This window comes from Chelonoidis abingdonii, chromosome 7 (assembly GCF_003597395.2).
Source record: "Chelonoidis abingdonii isolate Lonesome George chromosome 7, CheloAbing_2.0, whole genome shotgun sequence".
Lineage (NCBI taxonomy): Eukaryota > Metazoa > Chordata > Testudines > Testudinidae > Chelonoidis > Chelonoidis abingdonii.
Window position 1 is genome coordinate 62,095,264 of NC_133775.1, and position 27,448 is coordinate 62,122,711.

Sequence of the window (27,448 nt, forward strand, 5' to 3'; positions counted from 1 at the left end):
TTGATCTAATAGCATCTGATCCTGTTAGACAGTTTTCACTAGGATTCTTCAAATGTGTACAGTTAATATTCTTATAGTATTAAACCTGCTCTGCGGGGAGCAGAAATCCTAAGACTGAACCATGACTTGGAGTACTGGGTTTAATTCTTGGCTTTGACACATGCTCCTTCAGTATTGGGTAACTTGCTTGATCCCCCAATGCCTTGTTTCTCCATTTTATGGATGGAGAATAACTTTCTCTGGCCTGTCTGTTGGAAACATAAGCAGTTCAGAACGGGGACTTTCTGTGGTGCCTAGACACTCCCTGGTAGGTTAATGGTTTTAGAAAGCTGATTTGCATTGTACAGTCATATGGTATACAACTCTCCTTTAAATTGCAGCAGGCCTAGCTTTAGGGCAAGCGGCCACAGCAGTATTTTAATCTGACAACTAGGTTTAGTTAGTTTGCCAAAGCAGAGTACTTTTTTCCCCAAGCCCTAACTATTTTATCCTGCTGTAATAACATTAGAAGTTTAACATGCTATTGACTAATTGTGGGAACTCTCTGGTTTTTAAAATCGTTGTCCATAAGACTAAGAAGTGGCTCTAGCAGAGGAAGACGCTGGCAGATGCAAGAAGCTGTTAAGTTAGTCAGGGTTTGCTCCAGAGGGAGCCCTGTCCATCTTTATTTAGGTGGTGGGCTGATGGGGTCTAGGCCTCCAGACTTGTCGTCTTCACTGTAGAGTTAACTTAGGGGCCACACCTGAGTAAGACCCTAACTGTTCACATACAACCCTGTGGCCTGAGTGGTGGTACTTTATACTCAAGCCCTGGAACAGGCCAGCTAACACCCGATTGCTTATCGCCTTGCTTTGCAGTCAAGATTCAGCTAAATCAACTGAGTGCTGATAACCATCCAGTGCCTTCCCATAACTTCTACCCTGCATGCTCAGGACAGACAACTTCTCCGACACCTCACTGTGACCAAATCATAGAGCCATGGGATACACACCCAAAAGTTCTAGCGTAACACAAGTGGATGCAGCACCAGTAACTCAGATATGGCTTTGCAGTCTGGCTGCTTGCACCCAGACTAAGCCAACCTGAATGCTCAGACAGCTGCTGATCACCTGAGTTACCTCATCAGTGAAGAGATGTACCCAGGAAGGGGACAGTAAAATAAAGAGCTCCTTGAGCATCTAATAGGATTGGTGCAGGATTCTTAGGCAAGTACCCATCTCCTAGGTTAGAGAGGAGGATGTCGTCGCATGTAATGGAAAACAGGCTGTCTGTGTACTGTAGATGATGATGAATCAGGTCTCTGATCCCAATGAGGATAAAATTGACTAAATACTGATACAGTTCTATAATAATTAAATACTACAGAAGTTGCTTATGAGCTCCAGCTAATACCAGCTTTCTGTTTCAGGCTTCCAGAGGGTGCTTGGGTATACTGTAAGTACTGTATTTTTAACTTCATGGGAATACTAGAGTAACTAGAGGTGGGAAAGGGATGGGTCTAGAGTATGCCTCTAAAATAATGAGGTTCTAGCTATAATCAGAGAATCTGTTTAAGTATATAGAAGTATCAGTGCTGGTTGTTTGTTGTAGATCACATCCTAAAATAGTAGAGGGATAGGGGAAGAACTGGCAGAGTACTATCCAGTGTAGCAAACATGTACAGCTCCCATTGACATGAGAAGAGTTTCTCATCTGATACTCCACCACAGCCTATCCTTACCACACAGATTTTAGTTAAACAGATTGTTGCCCAGTCTATACAAGCAGCCTGTATGATGAGATGCAAATAGACTGACTCAATCATGGAGGTCTATAATTAGCTCTATCTGATTTCAGGCATCTGGCTTGGATTTTCCTGTTTCGTGGTTGGTTGTCTCTGAGTTGTCCTTACCCTCTGCTTCATTCCAGGACTGGAGTGACTTGGAAGTACTGAGCGCTGCTATTAGCAGTGGTAAGTCATCAGTATGCTAGTTTTGCTTTTGTTTTAACTTGGCAATTGACATAATGTAATAAATAGTTTGGTGCCCTGCTACAGTCTGGTGTCCAGGAGCTGACATCTAATGTCTCATGCATTATGGTGGAAATCATACTGAAGTTCTTAATGTAGAATTCCTGTGAGGTTTCCTGGCTTGTCCTTTTCCACCACAAGATTTCAGGTACTGCTAGCCTGCAGGGCTCACTTAAAGATAATCCAAGGTAGTGCTTCACGAGAGACTTAATGCTTTGTTTTGAGACTGTGGATAAACAGCTACAGTGGATTTTGAAGACTTGTTCTAGGGAATCATGGAATGTTGTAGGCTAATCCACATAGCAGTTGTCTCCTACAGGGTTTATAATGATGTTGACAAATGTCTGACCTGAAATCAGTATGTGGACTACTTCATTACTGAAAGACCCTGTAAATGAAGTAATACAGAAATGAAGACACTATTTTACTTTTTATGCAGAATTGCTTCCTTTTTACTCATGGAGTGCTGTCAAAGAAACTAATGCTCTCACGTCTGCTTGTTAGGTCCTGGCCCTGCCTTGAATAAACTTGGGTGAGTATGTATTTTTGTTTAGACCAATCAGTTGTTAACGTGTAGCTAGTAGGAGCATTGTTGTAACCAGTGATGAAACTAGATTCTGCCAAATGAATGTCCATGATATTACTCCTTTCCGTTCCATTTACTCTGAGGTTACATTCTTGCTCTGTCAGTGTGTCCTCTAAACATAGACTGGCCCAAAGCTTGGAGTGGAAGGGATTTAAAAAATGTATTGAATACATCGAGCATATTGTGGCTTCTCAACTGTTAGAATACTTTAACTTGTCCTTTGTGCTCTAAAGGTTACCAGTTTAAATGACACTTGTGTCTGGATGAACACCTTAGATGATGGGGTCTGAAACATCTACTGCTTAGGATGGGCCAAAGAATGATCTGTTCACTTCCTTAAATGATTAAATTAACAAAGCTTTAAAAAAAAAAACAAAAACTGGTTCATACTTCACTTGGATCACTTCTGCTAGTCTGCCACACTGTAGATCAAGGAAATCTAGTCGAGCGGATTATAGTCTAGCTAGTTTATAACATGAATTAGTAACCCAGTACACTTTAAACAATCTTCTTTTCCCCCATAAGCATTAATATTAGAAGATGGTGGATGATCAGGACAGCATTTCAAGTGAGAGGTTTGTATCTTACTCTGTTCCTTTATGGGTTATATGTGGCAAAACTAGCTGGGTTTTGATCCTGTAGAAGTAACTGCATTGTGTGATGGAACCAACCTTTCATTGTTGTGCTTGTATGAAGCTTAGTGGCTTCACTTAAATACTATAGTATTTAAACTCTGGTCCTAGATACAGACGTGTACTGCTGTCAAACACTAACACTTCTTCAAGAATATGGAGATGTGTGATAGGTGCGCCTCTAAACAATTAAGGAGCAAGCCCTTGTTCCAATTGTAAGATACTGGGGCTTTCAGAGAAACTCAGTTTTAGCCCAGCACTGTTCCCACTATAGTTGGGGAGGGCGGGGGGGGGAACAGGACTCCCATTAACTTAAATGAGAGCAGAGAGGGGCCAACACAGAGCACTCACAAAAAATGTTAATAGGCTTGTACGGTGGGACTTACCCATCTTGAGATGCTCCTAAATTTTCTGTTTTGAATATGCCTCCTGCACCCACTTTAACACTGATACCACAGAAGCAACATGGGAGTAACTTTCAAAAAGCTTAAGTTCCTACTACAGCACTTTGGGTCACTCTGCAAAATGGTGATGGCAATTCTTGCAGCAGAGTTTCATGGGATGAAATGACTAAAACTACATAGTACACATCTGTGCAGAACCTTGGTCTCCTGGGCCCTAGCCACTGGACCTCAGTGATAACTCCTTGTCTGTAAGAGTCATGATATATAGGTGCAAATTCACCAACATTGATATTGGTGTCTGATTTAGTAGGAGGCTATTCCTCCAGTACCTGGAAAATGTAAATGTTCAGAGAGGATTCTAGCTGTGAAAACAGACTGAGTTGATTCACAGCATTTGGAATCCAGATTAAAATCTGCTAACTCCATATCTTGCTTTCCTTTACAACTGAACAAACAGTGACACTTGACTTGGGGCTAGAATTGAAGCCTGTGATGACTTGGATTATAAGAGTAGTGGACAGAACAGGTTTCTGAAAACTTCACTCTGAGGCTTTGAAACTATAGTATGCCTGCAGATGGAGCAAAGAATGACATGTAACATTTGAATTTATTTTTTTCCCCTCCAGGGCTGGAGCGCACTCCTGGGAAAAGGATAACTTTGCTGAGGTAACTCTTTACTTGAACTTGGAGTAGTCTTTGCTCTGGTTCTCTGGCTGCCAGTGGAAGCACATACTATGCTAGATATGTGCACTGAATGAAGTGTTTGCAGCCATTATGAGCTGCTCTGCTTTGTAGAGATAGCTCTGGACAGTTGCCAGAAGCTGGGAATGGGTGACCGCAGATGGATCACTTGATTCGGTTCTGTTCATTCCCTCTGAAGTACCTGCCATTGGCCACTGTCGGAAAATGGGATATTGGGCTAGATCAGTAGTTGTCTAACCTTTTTGAATTGGTGACCCCTTTCACACACAAGCCTGAGTGCAACCTCTCTTCTCCCCCCCCCCCCATAAGTTTAAAAATGCATGTTAAAATATTTAACACTATTATAAATACTGGAGGCAAAGCAGGGTTTGGGGGTGGAGACTGACAACTCACAGCCTCTCATGTAACAACCTCATGACCCCATGCCCAGTTTGAGAACCCTGGGGCTAGATGGACCTTTGGTCTGACCCAGTATAGCTGTTATGTATGTTTTAAACCCACTCAGCTCTCTGTACAGACCCAAAGCCATAGTGGATTGAAGATGTTTCTAAGAATGTAGTGCTGAGGCTTTGCTGCTTATAGATATCTGTAATGCAAGTGGTCATCTTTAGTCATGAGAATAGAATTACCAGACAACTTGATATGGTAAGCTGGCTGTTGCATTTATCTGACATGTAATTATGAAAACGATATTCTAAGATTCCTCTTCCACATCAGTTTTATGAAACATCTACTCTTACAATTGATCAACCTCACTGCTAGTTCATCACCAATTCTAAAAAGCAGAGATATTCCCAGAAAGTCACACCCAACCCAACAGCATTCTCCATCTCCTCTATATGGTTTGACCTAATTTGTTTTTATATGCTAGCTGTCTCAGTGGCAGGTTGGAATTAGGGTTGTGTACTGCAGTGTGACTTTCACTCTCTACTGAGGGTGAGAGATTATTCAATGCTGCTAGAGCTAAACAAAACTATTCCACTGCTGACTAAAGTATATTGGTGAAATGCTGACTTCCTCTCTGTGTACTGTTAATGATGATTTTGTGTTAAACAATGGGAATCTCTCTGAAAAAGAATGAGGAAGACTCTCTTTTATGCTGAAACAGTACAGAACTTCAAGTTGTCTCTACTAAGAATCCGATTCCACCAGCCAGAACCTGTTAGTAAAAATTGAATTATTATGTTACAGAGTAAAGTTGGTCAAACATTGAGTGAAGCTATCCGCCCTCTGCCTGCCTGAGAGGTAAGGATAAAGCAGAGTACTGGGAGCTTATTTTTAACATCAGTGTGACTCTTGAGGCTTAGATTTTTGGAATCTCTTGAGGGTCCATTGGGCTGTCAGTGCAGTTTAGTGAGGAGTGACTGAATCTAGTGCTGTGCCTGTTTTGCGTATATTTGGCCATATCTGCCAGCTCCCATGATACCTTTCCTTGTGTTGGTCCTGCAGTTTGTGTTCAGCAATGGGGATGTCAGGAGAATTCTGACTCTCATAGCAGCAGAAATGTTCAATTAATTCTTTATGCAGAATCATTCTTAGAGAACAGCTTGACTTCTATGGCTGACCATTAGAAGGACACAGTGTCTGTCTTGCTTCCATTAAAGCTAATGGGAGCAGGATTGGGCCCCTTCTACTGGTGACTAATATAGTCTGATCACTGCAGTCAAACAAAGCTAGAAGCCCATTTTAGTCACATGCTACCTTAGGGTAACTCTGAATCAAAGAGCTGCTTAAAAGCGAGCACATCTTAGTCTGTCACTAACTTTTCATGCTCCCACTTTGTAGGAGAGGTAACGGTAGAGGGATGACAGCCTGAAACTAAACGCCCCAGTGAATGAAAGTGCTGTTAAGCCGATACAATGATGATAACATAGTTCAGCAGAATACACAGTGATGAACACAACTTTGTCTTTCGCTCCTATCTGATGTATCTGGCTACAGCTGAATCCTTTCATTAAAGAGCTCTTGTGGTCTTAAGTGACTACATGAAAACAGCATCTTGTTACTCCACATTACCTGCTCCTTGAGGGTAATTAGTATGTCCACTTGAAGCCTAACTTGCCCATGGGTTGTTAAGGGCAGGAGCAATGGCTTGCCCACAGAAGCTCTATGGGGTGTGTGTAAGGAGAACCTCCTTATCAAGGACATACTCTGGTGTTGAGCCTTGTAGGTCCAGTCAAACACTGACATGATATAAAAATACACGTGTCTTTGCTCAGGAAGGTTCCTTTTTAAAACTAAGATTCAGTTGTACAGATTTGCTAGCAGTTAAACTCATGAGACTGGTGCACTTGCATTTTTACAGTGCAGGTTGTAACTACTGATGAAATTAGATTCTGCCAAATGAGTTCCAGTGCTGTAAACCATTTCCACTCTTGCTGAGGTGCTACTGATGGGAGAACTCTTAATTAATGTCCATTTTCCTTCTCTTTAGAGAGCAAGATTTGGTTTGAATGGATGGTTGAGGAATCAGAAAGGTGGGTGTCACTTTACTCGCATTGCTTCAGTACCTAACAGTGAAATGCTGCTTTGATCCCTTTGCTGGAATGGAGAGATGATGATTACAACCTTAGCTTGAACTCTCTCTCTGATGAGTGATGGAAAATCTAAGGTCTGATCTATTCCTGTCAAACATCTTGTGCTTTTAGAGATCAGTGCTTCATCCTGTAACAGTTTTTGTCTCTCTCCTTGCAGTGTGACGGCATCAGATTGTGTATCCAGCAACTCCTGCTTCTGAGGTGCTTGGGTATAGCCATGGCGGGGCCAGAGTCAAACCTGCAGCAGTGGGTGTGTCAAGCTGGAGGGAAGCAGTCTCTCTGCCTCCCCATTTAGACCATCAGTTTGGCCTGGAGTCCTTGCTCCACAGTCCTGCCTGCACTCAGAGCCCACCAGGACCGTTTAAGGGGTTTGCAAGGGTGTTGAAAGGACAGATGGGTCAGCAGTACTTGCTATGTTCTACACTTGCCACAATAGGTGACATGACTTCTGGATGAAGAGTAGTCTAGAAATTTGTGCAGAAAAGATTGTTCAGAATGTCTTGTTGCCCCACTTGTCACATGCTTCTACGTTGATACACACTTTAGTTTCTTGCTAAATATCTAATTAAGAAACCAGTCTTGCTCTGAACTTTTGCCATGTGTCTTTTAACCAGCACTAAGTAGACTTTAGAAGTAAAATAACAGCTCTCTAAGAAATTTGAAATGTGCTAAAATAAACATCACAAATGATGGAGTAGTTTGTGTATTATGTATGAGTTCAAAGTCTTAGGGTATGTCTACACTATGAAATTAGGTCAATTTTATAGAAGTCAGTTGCATATGTCCACAATACATTCATTAAGTTGGCAGAATGTCCTCACTACTGTGGCTAGCATTGACCTATGGAGCAGTGCACTGTGGGTAGCTATCCCACAGTTCCTGCAGTCTCTGCTGCCCATTCTGGATTAAGCTCCCAATGTCTAATGGGGCAAAAACATTGAGTGGCTTGGGGTACATGTCATATGTCACCACTCACTCTGTAAAAGCACTGGCTGACAAACATTTTTTGTGCCAGACACCAAGGAGGCTTTGAAAACCAGTTTCATGACTGGCCAGGCTTCAGTGTGACAGTTGTATGTTTCTCCTTGATGCAACCCCACCCTCTTTGTTGATTTTAATGCCCTATAAGCCAACCACCCTTTCTCCCCCCCCTCCCCCCCCCTTCAAAATAAAGTAGCTATTGTTTTGATACCATGCATTCAAACAGACAAGGTAGCCTGGGGAGGATGGAAGGATAAGACCACATTGCTTATTGTAACCACCCTGAAAATCACTGTTTGAATGACTCATCCTCTGCAGTGGAATGGCTGGGTACTTGGAGCCTCCCCCACTGTGTTCTGGGGTGTCTGGGTGAGGAGGCTATGGAACATGGGGAGGTGGTTATACTGTGGATGCCGCAGAGGTCTGTGCTTTTGTCAGGGCTTTACTGCAGCTCCAACATGCTAATGGGGGAGCAAAGCCTCAGTATTGTGTCCTACCTTCACTCTGTGTTCACTTAATTCTTTCCTGGCCTCTGCTACTTATGCCTCCATGTATTAAGCTGTGCCCTGTCAGTGCAGGAAGACTGCATGAGCTTGGAAAATGTCCTAGTGCAGGGGTAGGCAACCTATGGCACACATGCCAAAGGCAACATGTGAGCTGATTTCAGTGGCACTCAGTGCCTGGGTCCTGGCCACCTTTCCAGGGGGCTCTGCATTTTAATTTAATTTTAAATGAAGCTGCTTAAACATTTTAAAAACCTTATTTACTTTACATACAATAGTTTAGTTATTTATTATAGATTTCTAGAAAGAGACCTAAAAATGTTAGTGTATTACTGGCACACAACATTAAATCTGAGTTAATAAATGAAGACTCAACACAGCCCTTCTGAAAGGTTGCTGACTCTGTCCTAGTGTGTGTGTGTGACATAACATTAGGGACAGATGATTGGGGGAGTGTAGAAATATTCTACACTCTGATTCTGGGGGGACTGCATGGTCACCTGTGCTGCTGAGTTTGCCATGGTGACAAAACAGGAAATTAAATTAAAAAGTTCCTGGGGCTTTTCCTGTGCACCTGGCTAGTGCATTGGAGTTCAAAGTGCTCTCCAGAGTAGTCACAAAGGAACAATATGGAATAGCTCCTGGAGGCCAATACCGTTCAACCCAGTAAAGTTAATTTTAGCACTACTCCCTTTACTAGGGAGGTATACAAAAGTCAATTTTCAGAGTCCTTTAGGTCAACAGAATGGAGTTTGTTGTGTGGATACATTCATTTAAATCCACCTAACAGCTAAATTTGACATTCTAATGTGGGTTTTCCTTAAAATAGAATGGAGCCTGAACTTAGTCTACAGGGTTAGACCTAGAAGACTTATCAGTTCCAGAGTGATAGGTTATTTACATTCCCATACAATTTAGTACAGAAGGAAAAAAACTGAAAAGGAAATAGGCTTAAGCTTTAAACACTTAACTCCTGCCCTAAACTTTCTCAGACTCAAGGAATAGTCCTAGGACCACTGAGTTGAAATACCCTTCTCATCTAACTGGACTCTGCCTAGCTGAACATGAGTTTACAGCCTGGCCTAGTTCAGTTTTCTGCCACAGAGGGTCTTATGCTCTCAAAGCAGTGAGCTGGTGGCTTTGTGCTGAACTGTGGTGTTTCATTTGAGTGTAGCCTAGCTGTGACTAAAGAACTTCGGGTGGATGCAGGGGTAAAGTACAGATATGCTTGACTCACTTCAGTAGCAGCATATGCAGGGGTGGCTCTAGGTGTTCTACTGTCCCAAGCATGGCAGGCAGGCTGTCTTTGGCAGCTTGCTTGCTGGAGGTCCCCATCCTTCACATTTGGCAGTGCGCCAGCAGGAGGTCCACTGAAGCCACGGGACCAGCAGACCCTCTGCAGGCATGCCAGCCACTGGCAGAGTGCCTTCTGTTGGCTTGCCGCCCCAGGCATGCACTTGGCATGCTGGTGCCTGGAGCTGCCCCTGAGTATATGTACTATTTGGGTACCTTTTAAAAGTTACAATCCACATCAAGCTTCCAGCTCTGTGCTGCAATTGGCAAATGTATATGCTGCTGGTGTCCTCACTAGCACTGCTATTACAGGAATAGAGGGGCATAGCAGTGAACCTGAGGTGATTAGCAGAGGAGTTGGCATCTCTATTCACATCCCACCCTTAGTGAGAAAAAGCAGTAGATCTGAATAGAATTAAGAATGTCTGTGGCCTAAAGCAAAATTGAACTGATTATACTTAATGTGGACAAATTGACTTGGTTGAAGAACTCCTTGGCATAGACCTGTGTACAATACCTAGCACACTAGAGCCCTGATCTGCGGACTCAGCTGCTACTATAATATTGATCAAGTCTCTAGCCAAGGCCCCTTGGCTGCTGCAAATCAACAGTCCTCAAGAGTGAAACTCTACAACAAGCCCTGGCAGAGATGCAGCATATCTTTAATAGATCTTTGCCAGGCATTGGTGCCTTCACAGCCCCTGACCTGAAGTGGTTTCCATCCCATAGGGGGTTTACTGTTTGGTTCAGTGTCTCTCACCACCCCCACTATAAAAATTATTCCAGCACCCCTGGCCTCTGGTGGTTTCTGACAGCACCTGTTCACACATAAAACAGCCCAGGATCAAAAGGTATTTGATTATTTTTTGCTTCTAAATATCATTGCACAGGTTAAGTCGCTCTACAAAGCTATCCTTACTATTAAAGTACAGCAGTTTATAACATTCAAAGATCTACACCATACTATTTTATAAAGAGAGAAAGTCATTAAGAGGCTAGTGTGTAAATGAAAGATTTGGCACCTGTAAAATCTCAGTAGTTCCTCATCTAGAGTGATTCTTTTACACTGAAAGTATGGTATTAAACACCTGTTTTATAATAAGCGCAAATATGGTTAATCATCTTTAGGCTGAAAGGTAACAAGTGGCACAAGCTGGTACATTTAATGCTAGCACCAGTAGCTTCCAACCACCAGTCACTTCCTCCAGTGTGCATCCACCTGCCTGGGTCACTGCTCTGAAAATAACAGGGTTTAACAACTGCTGTCAGACAGCTCCAAAAATAGGTGTCCCACTGTTGAGGACAGGATAAAACAAGCCTTGGTTGGTAGAAAACAGGCATCTATAACAGTGACTACACTTGGATGAAAGTGGCATCACACCTTACTGACAAGGCACTAGCCTTTGTCCACCACCATAGCCTTGCCTTCCCACATTATAGCAGTTGGAGCAGCAGCTTTTAGAGGATTTTTCTACCTTTTTCAGAAGCTCCTAAATCACTTAGTCCCAAATTGTACACTTTAACATCACGGCTGTTCTCTATGTTCAATGGATTTGCAGACACACTTGCTACTCCTGAGAGAGCAGCAGGTCTGAACAGACTAAAATTGATCAAAACAGAGGCAGCCTTCTGCATTTTGTACTTGAAGATATGTTAAGGAGCACAGAAATTTGGGACGGGTTTTTGAAGCCAGCGTCTGATCTATAGTTCTAAGTAAAATGGAATGGGGAGGCCTCTGCACACTGGCTAACACATACACAAGTCTGTATGAGTAAAGTTTCTCTTCAGTACGTACAAAGTCATGGAAGCCAAAGGCACAAGCAAGGTCTGTCTTCATCCAATGCTCCCATATTACTTCTTGAAATACCACACTTCATTGTGCCTGTTGAAGAGCTTGAAGGGACTGTCATAGCCAGCAGTATAATAGAAGTCTTCATGGAATGACTGACCCACATTCTTTAGGATTCTGGCCAGTGCCTGGGCTTCCTCAGCATACTTCTCTGGAGAGGCAAACCCACCAAAGGACCTGGGGGAGGAAAATGGAGACCAGGGCTCTGGTTTGTAACACTGGCTTTGTTGGAATTTTAACACCACAAACCTTGCAGTTAGAGATGAGCCCAAACCAACCCCTCCCCCCGCAATCCAAATACCCCAAGCTTTAGAGGGGGAGGATCCGAATTCTGAAGTGTTCAGCTGGCTCCTGGTAGTCCAAACCAGAACTCCAGAGCCACACTGAAGGCAGATCTGAAACCAGACCTGGCGCTGAATTTCATGGAGGGGCTTCATCTTTAAAATAGGCTGAACCAGCAGCCTGGGTCCAGACACTCTCAAACTATGAGGTGTCTGAGATCTGGCTTCATGTCCTGTAGCTAAGGCCCATGTGTAACTACTGTCAGGGATTCATTCAGCATGTGATGGTGTGCCCAGGCACATCTGTGTGTATATATAATGGCCCCAGCTGGCACTTTGCAGATTGTTGCCTGGACACACAATGCTAGCTGTTTATTGGACCAACTTCTGTTGGTGAAAGACAAGCTTTTGAGCTTCACAAATGAAGGGAGTTAGGAATATGGTGCTCTCTGGTGGGTTTCTCTTTCCCAGACATGGTACTGAACAGCAAAAGGTGAAACTTCAGGCAGCAGCCCTCTCTGCATGCTTTAATCCATCTCCTCTCCCAAAGAAGAGACAGGAGGGTGCTACCTGACAAAGATGGCCTCTCCCTTCCGCTCCTCGATGAAGACATCTGGATCTGTGGGCTGTGGCACAGAGTCTTGATGCTCGAATGGCACAAAGAATGAGACCTTGAAGTCTGGGCAACCAGATTTCACCAGGCACGTCACTGGCACAGTCATCTCAATCTTCACCTCTGGAAGAATGAGAAAAAGAAAGGTTCTGTCTCAAACCAGCCACAAGCAGAGGTGGAGAGTGAATGCTACGGTGGGACCTGCAGCCACTGAGGGCAATATCGAAGAGGGGCTTCAATACTTGGGGCAGAGGCAGCAGTGTTCCTGCAGCACTACCTATTCCTGCCACAAGCTCTTTCACCAGGTTTGACTCAGGGATTCATACTGTAGCCCATCCCCATGGTATGTGAGTACCCATCATGATGCTCTCACCCATCAGTGCTTCTCCTTACTGCCTGTGAATGCTTCCCTGGTACGCATCTCCATTTCCTCCATGCAGCCGCTGATCCTCCCCACCTCCCATCCCACACACTCCTGGAGGGACAGAGACTGCTTGTCTCCTCCTTCTCTTCTCCCCCATTCTGAAGTTCCCATTCCTCCCCCACCAGCTGTAGGGCAGCTCACCCTGGATGACAAGAAAAATACTGATGCATTAACTCATCCAGACCAGGAAAGCATCTCTGACATTTCTAATGTACTTCCCATCCCCTAGAGCTGCCCAAACCTTTGCTGTTCCCAGATCAGTCTCCTTTGTGCCCTGCCCACAATTAGAGGGCTGGATCCAGGGGTTTCACAATGGCTGTTCCAAATCTGGGTGACTTCATACCTCTCTCATTCTTCCCCTGAATGTAGTAGAAGAGTTTCCAGAAGCCCTGGCGCAGTGCCTCCTTTTGTGTCTCTCCTTTAATTACTGTGCTAGCCCATTTGGTCATCTCATAGTGACGGAGCTCATAATCTTGCACCTGAAAGAGATATAAGGTTACAAGGCTTAGTGAATGTGTAGCTTTTATTTCCATGTCAGTGAAATGTCCCTACCAGCTCCCACCTTCCTACCAAATCACCTCCCTGGGAGTGTGCCCCTCACAGGCCCATCTCAGCAGCCACACACTCCTACACCCTTTTCCCCAACAAGTCACATGCCCCTAACAAGGCATCCCCCAGTTGCCAAACCATCACAGCCCTCCCATCCACCATGGCACTTGCTCCAGCCCAATCCCCCCTACCCACCCAAGCACTCTCTTGCCTATGTGAGCTGCATTTACACTGGAGGATTTGCCAGAACAGCTGCACACATGAACCCTTTCTAGTATAGGCAAGGCCAAAGACATTTGGCCACTGTCCTATATCTCCAGATGTTCAGGGCAGCTTCCTTATTGCACAGCTTCTTTGCTGACAGCACTAATTTCTGCAAGGATCTACTCGTCATGAACAATACCCCTCAGCTTCTGATATAGAGATCTCCCCAGCAAATAGCATTTACCACGATCTCTGCTGAGTTCCACCTGGGTGACTGCAGCTCCAGTGACAAAAATGTCTGTTTGAAGGACTTGATCATCTCTCTTGAGCTGAAAGAAAGAAAACAGTTCATTGGCACTGACTATCCCACAGTGCAAGGTGTGACAAAGTTCCTCCTCTACCTTGGTGGGTCCTGCGCTTCTTGGCAGATTTGCTCACCTCAGTGATCTTCCCCACAGTCTGGGTCAACTCCTCCTGTGTCTGATCAGGAGTTGGGAGGTTTGGGGGGAACCCGGGCCTGCTCCTCTACTCCGGGTTCCAGCCCAGGCCTGTGGATTGCAGCTGTCTCTAGTACCTCCTGTAACAGCTGCATGACAGCTACAAACTCCCTGGTTACTTCCCCATGGCCCTCTCCAAACACCTTCTTTATCCTCACCACAGGATCTTCCTCCTGATGTCTGATAATGTGTCTCCTAATCCTCAAGCAGTACACTCTCTCACTCTCAGCTCCTTGCCTTCTTACTCCTCCTCACACTCCTTCTCCTCTGGCTCCTCTCTGCCTGACTGGAGTGAGCTCCTTTTTAAACCCCAGGGGCCCTGATTAGCCTGCCTGATTGGCTGCAGGTGTTCTAATTAAAGTAGCTATCTCCACTGCCTTCTGAAAGGTCTTAACTGGCTCCAGGTGCCTTGATTAACCTGAAGCAACTGCCATTTGGTTACCATGGTGCTAGGGATTTGTTTACCCTGGGGCTAACAACCTGTTTCTCAGTACTTTACTGTAGCCATCTGGCCTTGCCCCATCACAAAGGGATCAAGATTTCTTGCCTAAACTCAGACTTCTAGAGTTGGTTTTCTCAGGCCTGCACAAAATCTCTAGCCTTTCAGTAATGGCACTAGAATGAGCACTTCCAACAAGAGTGGAGGAGGAACAGACAGATCATAGAATATCAGAGTTGGACGAGACCTCAGGAGGTCCTCTAGTCCAATCCCCTGCTCAAAGTAGGACCAACCCCAACTAAATCATCCCACCAGGGTTTTGTCAAGCCAGACCTTAAAAACCTTTAAGGATGGAGATTCCAGCACCTACTTCAGTAACCCATTGGAGTGCTTCACCACCCTCCTAGTGAAGTAGTTTTTCCTAATATCCAATCTAGACCTCCCCCACTGCAACTTGAGACCTTGTTCTGTCATCTGCCATCACTGAGAACAGCCTTGCTCCCTCCTCTTTGGAACCCCGCTTTAGGTAGTCGAAGGCTGCTATCAAATTCCCCCTCACTCTTCTTTTCTGCAGACTAAATAAGGCCAGTTCCCTCAGCCTCTGCTCATTAGTCATGTGCCCCAGCCCCCTAATCATTTTTGTTGCCCTCCGCTGGACTCTCTCCAATTTGTCCACATCCTTCCTGTAGTGGTGGGGGGAGGGGGAAGGGGCAAAACTGGACACAATACTCCAGATGTGGCCTCACCAGTGCCGAATAGAGATGAATAATCACTCCCCTCAATCTGCTGGGAATGTTCCTGCTAATGCAACCCAATATGCCGTTAGCCTTCTTGGCAAGAAGGGCACACTGCTGACTCATATCCAGCTTCTCGTCCACTGTAATCCCAAGGTCCTTTTCTGCAGAACTGCTGCTTAGCCAGTCAGTCCCCAGCCTGTAGCAGTGCATGGGATTCTTCTATCTTAAGTGCAAACTCTGCACTTGTCCTTGTTCAACCTCATCAGATTTCTTTTGGCCCAGTCCTCCAATTTGTCTAGGTCACTCTGGACCTTATCCCTACCCTCCAGTGTATCTACCTTTCCCCACAGTTTAGTGTCATCTGTGAATTTGCTGAGGGTGCAGTCCATCCCATCATCCAGATCATTAATGAAGATGTTGAACAAAACCAGCCACAGGACCGACCCCTGGGGCACTCCACTTGATATTGGCTGCCAACTAGACATTGAGCAGTTGATCACTACCTGTTGAGTGTGACGATCTAGCCAGCTTTCTATCCATCTTATAGTACATTCATCCAATCCAAATTCCTTTAACTTGCTGGCAAGAATACTGTGAAAGACCGTATCAAAAGCTTTGCTAAAGTCAAGGTACATCGTGTCCACTGCTTTCCCCATATCCACGGAGCCAGTTATCTGATCATAGAAGGAAATCAGGTAGGTCAGGCATGACTTGCCCTTGTTGAATCCATGTTGACAGTTCCTGATCACCTTCCTCTTCTCCAGGTGCTTCAAAATGGATTCCTTGAGGAGCTGTTCCATGATTTTTCCAGGGACTGAGGTGAGGTTGACCGGTCTGTAGTTCCCTAGATTCTCCTATTTCCCTTTTTTAAAGATGGGCCCTATATTTGCCTTTTTCCAATCGCCCGGGACCTCCCCCAATTGCCATGAGTTTTCAAAGATAGTGGCCAATGGCTCTACAATCACATCAGCCAACTTCCTCAGCACCCTCAGATGCATTACATCTGGCCCCATGGACTTGTGCATGTCCAGGTTTTCTAAATAGTCCTTAACCTGTTCTTTCAGTACTGAAAGAACAGTGCAGCAGTCTGGGAGCTGACCTCGTCTGTGAAGACCGAGGTAAAAAAAACATTGAATACTTCAGCTTTTTCCACATCATCTGTCATTAGGTTGCCTCCCCCATTCAGTAAGGGTCCCACACTTTCTCTAATAACCTTCTTGCTGCTAACATACCAGTAGAAACCCTTCTTGTTACCCTTCACATCCCTTGCTAGCTGCAACTCCAGTTGTGCTTTGGTCTTCCTGATTTCACCCCTTCATGCTCAAGCAGTATCTTTATACTGCTCCCTAGTCATCTGTCCAAGTTTCCACTTCTCGTAAGCTTCTTGCATTTAAGCTAACAGAAATCTTTTGTGAAGCCAAGCTGGTTGCCTGCCATATTTGCTATTCTTTCTGCACATCAGGATGGTTTGTTCCTGTGTCCTCTGTACGGCTTCTTTAAAACACAACCAGCTCTCCTGGATTCCTTTCCCCCTCATATTAGCCCCTCAGTTCCCTGAGGGAGTCAAAGTCTGCTTTTCTGAAGTCCAGAGTCCGTATTCTGCTGCTCGCCTTTCTTCCTTTTGTCAGGATCCTGAACTTGACCACCTCATGATCACTGCTGCTCAGGTTGCTACCCACTTCTACTTCCCCCACCAATTCTTCCCTGTTTGTGAGCAGCAGGTCAAGAGGAGCACAGCCCATAGTTGGTTCATCCAGCACTTGCACCAGGAAGTTGTCCCCAACACTCTCCAAAAACTTCCTGGATTGTCTGTGCACTGCTGTCTTGTTCTCCCAGATGACATCAGGGTGATTGAAGTCCCCCATGAAAACCAGGCCCTGTGATCTGGAAACTTCTGTTAGTTGTCCAAAGAAGGCCTCATCTACCTCATCCTCCTGGGCTGATGGTCTACAGCAGACACCTACCATGACATCACCTTTGTTGTTCTCGCCTCTAAACTTAACCCAAAGACTCTCAAACAGGCTTTTCTCCAGTTTCATACCGGAGCTCTGAGCAATCATACTGTTCTCTTACATACAGTAACTCCTCACTTAACGTTGTAGTAATATTCCTGAAAAATGCAACTTTAAGTGAAATGATGTTAAACTAATCCAATTTTCCCATAAGATTTAATGTAAATGTGGGGGGTTAGGTTCCAAGGAAATTTTGGGGGGGCTGTCAAAAGGTGTTATATACTGTACTGTACTGTGGTGGGGAGGTGCCCCTGGCTTACCCCTGGGGCTCAGGGCTGGGGGTGCGGGATTTGGGAGGGAGTTAGGTGCTGGAGGGCACTCAGGGTGGGGGTGCGGGAGAAGGCTCAGGGCTGGGGCAGGCAGGAGGTGCAGGGCACTTACCAGGGGCTGCTCCTGTTTGGTGCAGGGGGTGTGCAGGTGGCTCTGTGCAGGGCAGCACCATCCCCATGGCCACAATTCTGGGAACTGCTCACACTGCCCCCCGCAGGCAGGGCCACTTGGAACACAGGGGCTTTAGGGGCTACAGGGCCCTGGGCTAAGGTGGCCCCAGGGCCCTGGACTGCAGCTCTAAAGCCCCTTTCGGAATGCAGCCCTGCGAGCATGGTCCAGAGGACTCAGGAGCAGGGAGCGGCCGGGGAGAAGTGGCACTTTCCCCTTCTCTCCCTAAAGCCCCTGCGTTCCGGGTGGCCCTGCCTGCCAGGGGGTGGGGCAGCTTTCCCACTCGCTTACTCCCTCCCTCCTAGACAGTCCTAAGCACCACCAAACAGCTGTTTGGCGGCAGGGGAAGCACTGGGAGGGAGGGAGAGAGGGAGGGAGGGGGAGGACGCGGCAAAGAGGAACTTGTGCAACGCTCACTTGTAAAGTCAGCCAAACAACGTTGTAAGGGAGCATTCCACAACTTTAAATGAGTATGTCCCCTAATGGAGCAGCAACATAACTTCGAAACAACGTTAAGCAGGAGGACAGTAAATAAAGAGTTACTGTACAGTGCAACTCCTCCACCTTTTCTCCCTCGCCTGATGTGTGCTGTCCATTTAGGCCACAAAAAGATGCCTTTCCCTGAAACCTGGGAATGTCCCAGGTTTTTACAGCTAGCCTGTTGGGTTACCCCACTGTGTTTTGCTCATGTCTTTGAAATCCTTTCAGCCTAGAAGGAATTATTGGGCAGCTGAACCTGCGACTCTGACATCAGGCTGGGTAGCTGCATTGGTACCATAGGGACTACCCCATGCACATTGCTTTCCTCTTCGGTGAAACTAAGGTGGCTGCCCTCAGAAAAGCCACATATTGAATGAGATCTACGTGGAGCCAGAAAGTCTGGCAAGTGGCAAATCTCCAAGCAACTCAGTTACTCATCATCATCATCATGGCAAATCCCCAGGGGATATGGCCCCCTTGCAAACTGAGCACCACCCAAATTGATCTCTGGCAAGGTGCTTAAGGCAGTCTAGCTGTATAGTTAGTGTATGTGCATCACTGGCAATCTTATTTTGCCACCAAAGTTTTGGGCACCCATGTGATCACCTGCTGTGTCGCATCATTCCCCAGTAAACATGCTTTGGAATGAATTGATCTACCATTTTAATAATACCTCTGTACCAAGAAAGATCCAAAACCAAATCCATGGTGGTGGAGGCAGTTGCTGCATTCAGCTTAGAACATCCTCATTTCTGATCTTGTCCTGCCACTTGATATGAAGCAGTTGATGGAACCATCAAAAATCAAAACCGTCATTCTGGAGTTCTTCAGCCTTCCTCAGAGCCCATGTTTCACTTCTGAAGGGTAGAGTTGGCGTAAGCGTGGTTCTATAGAATGGCACCTTCATAGCAAGCGTGACGTCAAGACATCCCCAGGGAGGCTGCTGAAGAGCATGAAACATGGCAGGCTGCCACATCTTTCAAGCATTCCCAACACGGTTGATAATGTTACCCAAATATTTGACAGTCGCCACCTGTTTGATGTCTGGTCTGGATAGGTTAAAGGTGGTACTCTGGAGCTGGAGGCTGCTCGATGGTAATGGCCAAGGATTTAGTTTTATCTGGATTAATAACCACACCAATGCATACTGCCTCTGGTCTGACCAGATCGGCCATTAGCTGCTGCGGCTCACCAAACTTAGCCTGCAAGACAAGGCCATCAGTGTACCATATCAGTTCAGCTACTGCTTGCTGGCAAATGCTGACTCGGCTTGGGAAATATAAGGAAGGAACATGCAGCCTTCTAGACCTCTCCCCACATTCCTGCCAGCTATCAAAACCTGCCCATGTGTGAGCCACACCCATTAAAATTCTCTTTTCCTATTCATCCCTCCCAAACCAGCCCTTCTTTGGGCAAGTGTTCCAGATGTCCATTCACTTTGAAAGCCCAAAGGGGAGAGCTCCCACATTCCATCATCAAAAGTAAGGTATTTTCCTCCTACCTGATTTATAATATTAAAAAGATGATGCCTGTCAAGAGGAAACCTCTGCCTTTTCAACCTCTCATTGCAGGCAAGGTCTGGAGACAAAACATTAGACCACCTCCTCCTGGGAGTGAGGTTTATGTTCTAGATCACAGAAAATCAAGAGGTGTTAAGTCCAGACTATAGTGTTGCAAACTCTTGTGTTTTTCTTAAAGCTCTGGCTCCTGGAGTCATGTGAGAATCTCAACAATATTTTAAAGGGAGTTTCTAGCCCTCATGGAGGCAGAGAAAAGCTTGAAAACATGAACTCAGTCTCAAAAAACAGAAAAAGTCAGAGTTGAAGGCTAGAAGGGACCATCAGATCATGTAGTCTGACCTCCTGTACATCACAGGCCACCACCATCACTCAGCACCCACACACCAAACCCAACAACTGAAATGAGACCAAAGTATTACAGTCTACAAGAGACTAGAATGTCATGCCACAGACAGAGAACAGGAGGAACCCAGATGCACCAGTGTCCAAGGCCCTGGCAATGGCAGAGAAATGATTATGTGAGCTACACCCAGATAATCCTGCCAAGTGACCCACACCCACACATTATAGTGTAAGAAAAAACTCTCCACCCTCCCTGCCTGGATCACTGCCAATCTGACCTGAGGGAAAATTTATTTCCCTCCCCACATATGCCTAGACCCTGAGCATTGTGAGCAAGAACTAGCCAGCCAAGCACTGGAGAGAGAATGCTCAGTGCTACCTCAGAGCCCCATCCAGTGTCCCATCTCCAGGCAGGGCAATCTCTGATGCTTCAGAGGAAGAAGACCAAAACAAAAACCCAGAATACTTTGAGGTGGAGGTAGTGGAACCCCATCCTGACTCCTGCTGGTGGCCATCTGAAGCCCTGAAACATGAGCTTTTGGGAACAAAGCAAAACAACTCTTTTTAAAAAAATATCTCATGATCTTTAAGGGGCTTGCTCATAATTTGAATACTTTGCACTGGCAATACCACACTACACCACATTCTACAGAGCTCTGCCCTCTGATAGAGTAAATTCCCCAAAAAGGAAAACATTGGTGGAGAGTAAGACAAATAATGTGCCAATTAGGCAATCAACTTGATTCTCAGAGGCTCAAACCAATACAGTAGAACCTCAGAGTCACGAACACCAGAGTTATGAACCGACTGGTCAACCACACAACTTATTTGGAACCAGAAGTATATTCAATCAGGCAGCAGCACAGACCAAAAAAAAAAAAAAAAAAAAAAGCCAAAATATGGTAATCACTGTGTTAAACGTAAATTACTAAACAAACTAAAGGAAAATTAAAAAAAAAAAAAGAGATTTTACAGGTAAGAACTTTTCTGTGCACTTGGTTCATTTAAATTAAGATGGTTAAAGCTTTGTTCAGGGTTACAAACAACCTCCCATTCCGAGGTGTTTCGTAACTTTTGAGGTTCTACTGTACAATTGTTGCTCTGATTGATGTCACGGTATTCAGATGAACAAGTACTGAAAGACCCTGCTCTCTTGATAATTTTCCATCCTTAATTTCCCCTCTACTTTAACAGAGATGGCATTTAATTTATACTTCCTGTCCTAAACTGTTTCTGTAGCATTGCTTGTGCTTGATAAGTCAGGCTGCCATTCCCCACCGTCAGAGGTGGCTAGCCACATATTTGTATATTAGTTTGTAAGCCACCGCTGGATCCTTCAGGGTGAAAGATGCTGTAAAAGTAAATTAATTCTATTGATTTCACATATTACCCTTCAAATAAGCAGTGTACAAGGCTCAAACATTTAAAGCTTCTACTAAATTAAGAACAGTGCTTTAACAGTCCATCAGAGACCACAATCTTACCGAAGACACTGATGCCAGTAAACCTCAAGATGCATCTTGTAAACTACTGTGACTTAGCTGTCAGGGAATGCCAGCACCGACATCTATGCCTGGCAGCAAACAGATGCAGTGGGATCACTCTCCGTTCGCAGCAGGCTACTTATCGTCAAAGTTAGAATCAGGAACTCACAATTTATATCAGACCACTCGTTTTATTAGCACATACAAGCTCTGCTAATAATACCAGATAATGTGAGCACCGGAACATGCAAGAACCAAACAGTCTTATTTATACAGATAAAAGAGCGGGAATTAAAACAAAGGCGACAAAGAAAGCCCAAAACAGTAAAATTCACTTCTGGGGCACAGCTGCATAAAACCTACTTCCTACTAACTCTTATCGATCTAAAGGGTAGACGTCTACACTACAGGATCATTCCGATTTTACATAAACCGTTTTATAAAACAGATTGTATTAAAGTCGAACTGGCACATGCCATGCAAGCACACTAATCGCCGGTATCGCGTCATAGTACAAGGCTAGTGTCGATTTCTGGGTTTTGCATGTAGTAAGCTTATCCCATAATTCCTGCAGTCTCCACCGCCCATTGAATTTCTGATTAGATCCCAATGGTGATGTGCAAACAGTGTCAGCGGGTGATTCCTGGGTAAATGTCGTCACTCATCCTCTTCCCGAGAAGCAACGGCAGACCAATTCATTTCACGCCCTTTTTTCCTATTGCCCTTGGCGACACCATAGCAACAAACTTGGGAAGCCCTGTTTTTTTGGGGGCCTTTTGTCACTGTACCGTAGTGTGTACTGGATTGCTGCTGACAGAGGCGGTACTGCAGTGTTACAGCAGAGCGATTTTCATCATTTGCCTTTTGCAAGGCAGCAGAGACGTTACCAGTTGTTCTGTACTGTCTTGCTGTGCACGTTACATTGGCGATGAGATGACAGTTATAAGTTGTTTCTGTATACTGTCTTGTCCGTATGCTGGTAGCTCCTGGTGGCCTTTCCTGAGGTACGGCTGGGGGCGCATAAGACAAAAATCGGAATTTACTCCCAAGTCATTCCCTCTCTTTATGTTTTATCTAAAAATAGAGTCAGTCCTGCCATAGAAATATGGGGCAAACTACTAGAGAAGCAGTGTTACCAGAGAAACCAGAGAGCACAGCCGCTCTGTGTCAGATCCCGCAGAAATTGATATGAAGCTATGCCATTTCTAGGGGGTCCCCTGGCAACAACCCCACCCGTTTGTTTTTCCTTCCTCCCCCAACCCTCCTGGTACTACACCGTGCAGTGTCCTCCCCATTTGGTGTAGATGAAGCTATAACGAATGCAGGAATAGAGAAACACTGACTTTTTAAGCAGCAGAGAATCGTGGCACCTTATAGGACTAAAGACGAGACTAACCGGCTACCCTCTGATAACTGACTTTTTAGTGAGAATAAAAATGAGGGGGAGGCAAGCTCGCAAGCTGCTATGATAGTCCAGGCAGGACAGATCTTTTTCTTTAAGAATGAAAGGGGGTGGGGGCTGATGGGCTCGCCCCCATTTATGATGAAGGACAGTTACCAGCCATTCTGTACCATCTGCCAGAATGTGACGGGAGTCATTCCTATTTTTACCCAGGTGTTCCCCCAGCGACCGTCACCTGAGGCCAGCCAGGAGCACGTCACGGGGATATGACGAGGACGGCGATCAGTCCTTTTTACTGTACTGTCTGCCACGAGGATGGGAGGGGGGAAAGATGCTGCTGTTCAGTGCCCGCAGCAGACCAAACATCTACCAGCAGCAATGCAGTAACATAAGGTGACAATTGAAAAAAAGTCAAGAAACGTTTTTCCCTTTTTCTTTCAATGGGGGGGGGGGGCCGCGTAAATTGACGAGATATACCCTGAACCACCCCGGACAAATGTGTTTGACCCTGCAGGCATTGGGAGCTCAGCCAAGAATCCAAATACTTTTCGGAGACTGCTGGGACTGTGGGATAGCTGGAGTCCTCAGTACCCCCTCCCTCCATGAGCATCCATTTGATTCTTTGGCTGTCTGTTACGCTTGTCACACAGCAATGTTCTGTGGACTCTGTATCATAGCCTGGAGATTTTTTTCAAATGCTTTGGCATTTCGTCTTCTGTAACAGAGCTCAGATAGAACAGATTTGTTTCCCCATACAGCGATCAGATCCAGTATCCTCCCATACGGTCCATGCTGGAGCTGTTTTTGGATCTGGGACTGCATCGCCACCCTTGCTGATCAGAGCTCCACGCTGGGCAAACAGGAAATTAAATTCAAAAGTTCGTGGGGCTTTTCCTGTCTACCTGGCCAGTGCATCTGAGTTCAGATTGCTTTCCAAAGCAGTCACAATGGTGCACTGTGGGATACTGCCCAGAGGCCAATACCGTCGATTTGTGGCCACACTAACCCTAAACCGACATGGGAATACTGATTTCAGCGCTACTCCTCTCATCGGGAAGGAGTACAGAAACCGGTTTAAAGAGCCCTTTTGATATAAAGGGCCTCGTTGTGTGGATGGGTGCAGGGTTAAATTGGTTTAATGCTGCAGTGTAGACCAGGCCTTAGGCTAATAGTTCACCAATTGCCCTTAAACGGAGCAATTGTTCTATGTTAATGTCTGCATTCCTGGCACCTGGATTGCAGCATTCCAGCAATTTTGCTTAAAGTTACAGACAGCATTTCTTTAATCCTTTCTATTTTTACAATATAATTCATTCTACTTTCACATTATCAAAGGGACCATTCAAGAAGATCCAACTGTAATACACACACACACTCCTATGGCACAATAAATGATACACAGGTTACCAAGGCAGAAGAAAAGAGTGACAGATTCCAAAGATATGTGTTAGAAGCAGATATTATCAGCTCAGGGTCAGACTGGACAGTGTATTTGGGGATTTAACCCTCGTCTATTCCTGATTTGATGGCAGTGAGGCTGTATCTCTGCCATCTCTCCCCTTTCTCTAGGTTTCAGCACTGCTTTTCTCTTTGCATGAAAAGCAGATAGTCATTTCTGATTACTTAAGGAAATTATCTCGCATGCTGCCACTTCTCTTGGACACTGGAGTAGAAAGTGTCTGTCTCCCTAGCACTGACTTCACCATCCCTCCCGCCCCCAAAACTCATCACATGGTCTAACATTCTGGCCAATGCTGTTAATTCTGGAATATAAGTGGAACCTTTGTGTGCTAGTTGAAGTAAACATTGCTTATGAAATGCAAAGAACAGAGCATGACTAAGCACAATGATATTCTTTTGTCCTGTAGCCCAGTGTATGTTCCCACATGCAACAATAGCTCTGGCATTTACAGACAGTTCTCCAAAGGGGAACAATAGCACCAGCATTTATGGTTAGTTGCAACTTTACAGTTAGATCTACAGTAAACTTTATCAGGGTTTCCCTCTGTTACTGATTTTTATATGTCTTTCGCTTTGCCCATTAGACCGGAGATTAGAAACTATTTTCTTCTCTTGAGGATTCCACTTCTTCTCCAGCTTTAAGGCAAGTCTGCCCCATTTACATACTCCATCCCACTGGTGCTATCTCACATGGGCTGTTCTCTCACAGCACTCATTGTGGGGCCAGGGAGAGAAGAAAACACTGGGGATTGTCTCTTTCTTACAGCAACAGTGGGGAGGGAGAGCAGCCTGGCCATGGGATTCAACAGGCACTTGCTGTTAGAAAGTGGATGAAAAATTGGACAAGACACTTACATTTTGAAGTCTATGCCCTATTGTCCTTCTCCCCCTCTAGCTGTTACGTTCCTGTTCCTTTCTCCAAGCTGTGTGCACTCTCCCAATGCTGTGTTTCAGCATTTATTTCTGCGCTTTATCGGCAAACTCCACCCCAATCCTACTGGTGGGAACTGCTATTATGAAAAACATAACATTCTAGTCATGCTCTCCCAATTGCTCTCATTGGTTGTCTCCAACACCCACCCCAAATAATCTGCAGCATGCCTGGCTCATTAGTTTCAAGGCCATAGGTCAAATCCAGCCCTTGTGTAACTTCCATTGACTTGGCTGTGCCCACTTATGTGAATTTGGCTCTATGTTCTCTCTGACAAAGACAAAGACACAAATAACTTCTCTCTGTAAAGGCTTTGACTAAAGCAGGATAGTAAGAGAGTCTCCTGTGTATACCGCAGTGCATTTTCAAACAGTTCTTGTCCATCTTTCATGGATGTGTCAGCTGAATTTAGAGACAGAAAGTGGGAGAAGTAAGATCTTTTATTGGATCAACTTCTGTTGGTGACAGAGACATGCTTTTGAGCTTACACAGAGTTCTTCTTCAGGTCTGGGAAATGTAATGTCACAGCTAAAGAGGAGGTGGAAGAATTATTTAGCAAAAGTAGTTAACACATATTTCAAGGGACCATTCAACATGAAGTGGCTTATTAATAAATCTCCATAATCAGCGGGGAAATTGGGGTTGGGGAGGGACGGTTTAAGAGGGTTATAGATCGTTGTAATAAACCGTAATTCCAATGTTTCAGTCTATGATTTTCAGTATCTAGCACAGTTATGAATTGCAGTTGAAATTTGTAAGTAATTTCCCCCCCATGATGTATATTTTTAAACTAGACTTTTAAACTAATCAACTCTCTTAGCCCTCAGCTGGCTTGTGTAAGGGGTTACCATAAAGCTGTTATGGGATCCCACTGAAGCTGTTCTACACATACATCTAAACCAGAGCCTTATATAACAAAATCTGTTTCAAGATACACCCAGAGCCAAATACTCCAAGGATGATTCATATCCCAGCTTTGATCTGAATTTTGCAAATAACTCCTATTTTTGCAGTGGTCTAAACAAAACCCCTAAAGCTGAACATGCCTGAGTTTTGTGGTGTTGAAATCCAAACCTGGATCTGATTTTTGCAGCTTGGGCCCATCTCTACTGTTTTCCAGCCACCTTTGGAAGCTCTGGCAAAAGTGTCTGTTGCCTCCTGAGAATTCTACTGTGAAACCCCCTGTTTCCCATCCCCTGACACACACCCCAGAACCTCCATCCCTTCCAACTGCCCCCTTCTCCCTGTGCCCTGACTGCCCCCCTGGACTCCCTGCCCCTTATCCAACTGCCCTTGTCGTAGCTTTCCTACTCCGATTTGAACCTTAGCGTTCACAACCTAAGAAGCTAGCATGAACCTCCAAGCTTAATTACCTACTTGGATCTTATCTCACTGCCACCAGACAGGAATTACAGCGCCTGCCTCGCTCTGGTCCCCCAAACTTTCCCTGGGGGACCCCAAGACTCAGAGGTCCTGAGTCTTACCACAAAGGGAAATAACCCACTTCCCTTCCCCCCTCTCTCTCCCACCCAGACTTTCCTCTCTGGGTAACCTGAGAGTTACTGATGCAATCTCTTTACATCACAATACAAGAAGCAGTCTCCTCTATTCCCACAAAGAGACAAACCCCAAATACAAGGAAACAGAAATGATTCTATCTCTTCCCCTCCACCAATCCCTGGTGCTGCAGAGTTTCACCCTCCTAGATTTACACAAAGAGAATTCCTCCCCTTCGTTCCTTTAGCCTACCAGAGAGAAAAAACTCAAACAAGTCTTACAAAGAAAACTTTATATAAAAGAAAGAAAAAAGACATAAGAATATAATCTCTGCATCAGTGACACTACAGGGCTATTGCTTATAAGAAAAATATGAATAAACAGTCTGATTCAAAAAGTATCCAATTTGAAACATTCCAGCAAGCTACACACATGTAATACAACCAACAACATAAAAGCCTATATTGTTTTCTACCTGTACTTACAATTTGGAAACAGAAGATTAGAAGATAGAAAAAACCTTCTCATAGCTGAGAGACAGACAAAAGACTCAGACCCCAAAAATCCTCCCCTGACTTTGAAAAATCCGGTTTCCTGATTGGTCCTCTGGTCAGGTGTTTGGTTCCCTTTGTTAACCCTTTA

The 27,448-nt window shown here is 45.0% G+C and overlaps 1 protein-coding gene, 1 long non-coding RNA gene and 6 other non-coding genes across 17 annotated transcripts in view; 7 read left to right on the plus strand and 1 right to left on the minus strand.

Annotated features, from left to right (window-relative positions):
- Positions 1 to 7,559, plus strand: part of LOC116839862 (uncharacterized) — a 374,064-nt gene extending 366,505 nt beyond the window's left edge. For 5 of the 10 annotated variants that reach the window (XR_012656273.1, XR_012656268.1, XR_012656274.1 and 2 more), the window contains exons 7-13: positions 1,409 to 1,434; positions 1,837 to 1,951; positions 2,513 to 2,540; positions 3,132 to 4,296; positions 5,524 to 5,577; positions 6,767 to 6,809; positions 7,027 to 7,559. This is a non-coding gene — a long non-coding RNA (uncharacterized LOC116839862). Of the gene's footprint in view, positions 1 to 1,408; positions 1,435 to 1,836; positions 1,952 to 2,512; positions 2,541 to 3,119; positions 4,297 to 5,523; positions 5,578 to 6,766; positions 6,810 to 7,026 lie in introns of all 10 variants that reach the window. The other 5 variants (XR_012656276.1, XR_012656272.1, XR_012656277.1 and 2 more) reach the window with 5 other exon arrangements.
- Positions 1,768 to 1,832, plus strand: LOC116839909 (small nucleolar RNA SNORD44). Its single transcript, XR_004377264.1, has one exon. It is a non-coding gene; the product is annotated as a small nucleolar RNA SNORD44 (small nucleolar RNA).
- Positions 2,331 to 2,394, plus strand: LOC116839912 (small nucleolar RNA SNORD78). The gene has a single exon (XR_004377267.1). It is a non-coding gene; the product is annotated as a small nucleolar RNA SNORD78 (small nucleolar RNA).
- Positions 2,605 to 2,680, plus strand: LOC116839917 (small nucleolar RNA SNORD47). The gene has a single exon (XR_004377272.1). It is a non-coding gene; the product is annotated as a small nucleolar RNA SNORD47 (small nucleolar RNA).
- LOC116839914 (small nucleolar RNA SNORD75) lies at positions 4,115 to 4,182 on the plus strand. The gene has a single exon (XR_004377269.1). It is a non-coding gene; the product is annotated as a small nucleolar RNA SNORD75 (small nucleolar RNA).
- On the plus strand, positions 5,359 to 5,442 carry LOC116839916 (small nucleolar RNA SNORD79). The gene has a single exon (XR_004377271.1). It is a non-coding gene; the product is annotated as a small nucleolar RNA SNORD79 (small nucleolar RNA).
- LOC116839910 (small nucleolar RNA snR60/Z15/Z230/Z193/J17) lies at positions 6,184 to 6,266 on the plus strand. The gene has a single exon (XR_004377265.1). It is a non-coding gene; the product is annotated as a small nucleolar RNA snR60/Z15/Z230/Z193/J17 (small nucleolar RNA).
- A 2,158-nt stretch (positions 7,560 to 9,717) lies between the features above and the next one.
- On the minus strand, positions 9,718 to 26,591 carry LOC116839861 (heme-binding protein 2-like). Its single transcript, XM_032806109.2, has 5 exons — positions 25,234 to 26,591; positions 13,811 to 13,895; positions 13,157 to 13,292; positions 12,347 to 12,512; positions 9,718 to 11,672 (listed from the first exon to the last, which is right to left on the minus strand). The coding sequence occupies exons 2-5, from the start codon at positions 13,883 to 13,885 to the stop codon at positions 11,498 to 11,500; spliced, it is 552 nt and encodes a 183-aa protein (XP_032662000.1). The 5' UTR covers positions 13,886 to 13,895; positions 25,234 to 26,591; the 3' UTR covers positions 9,718 to 11,497.
- Positions 26,592 to 27,448: the final 857 nt, after the last annotated feature.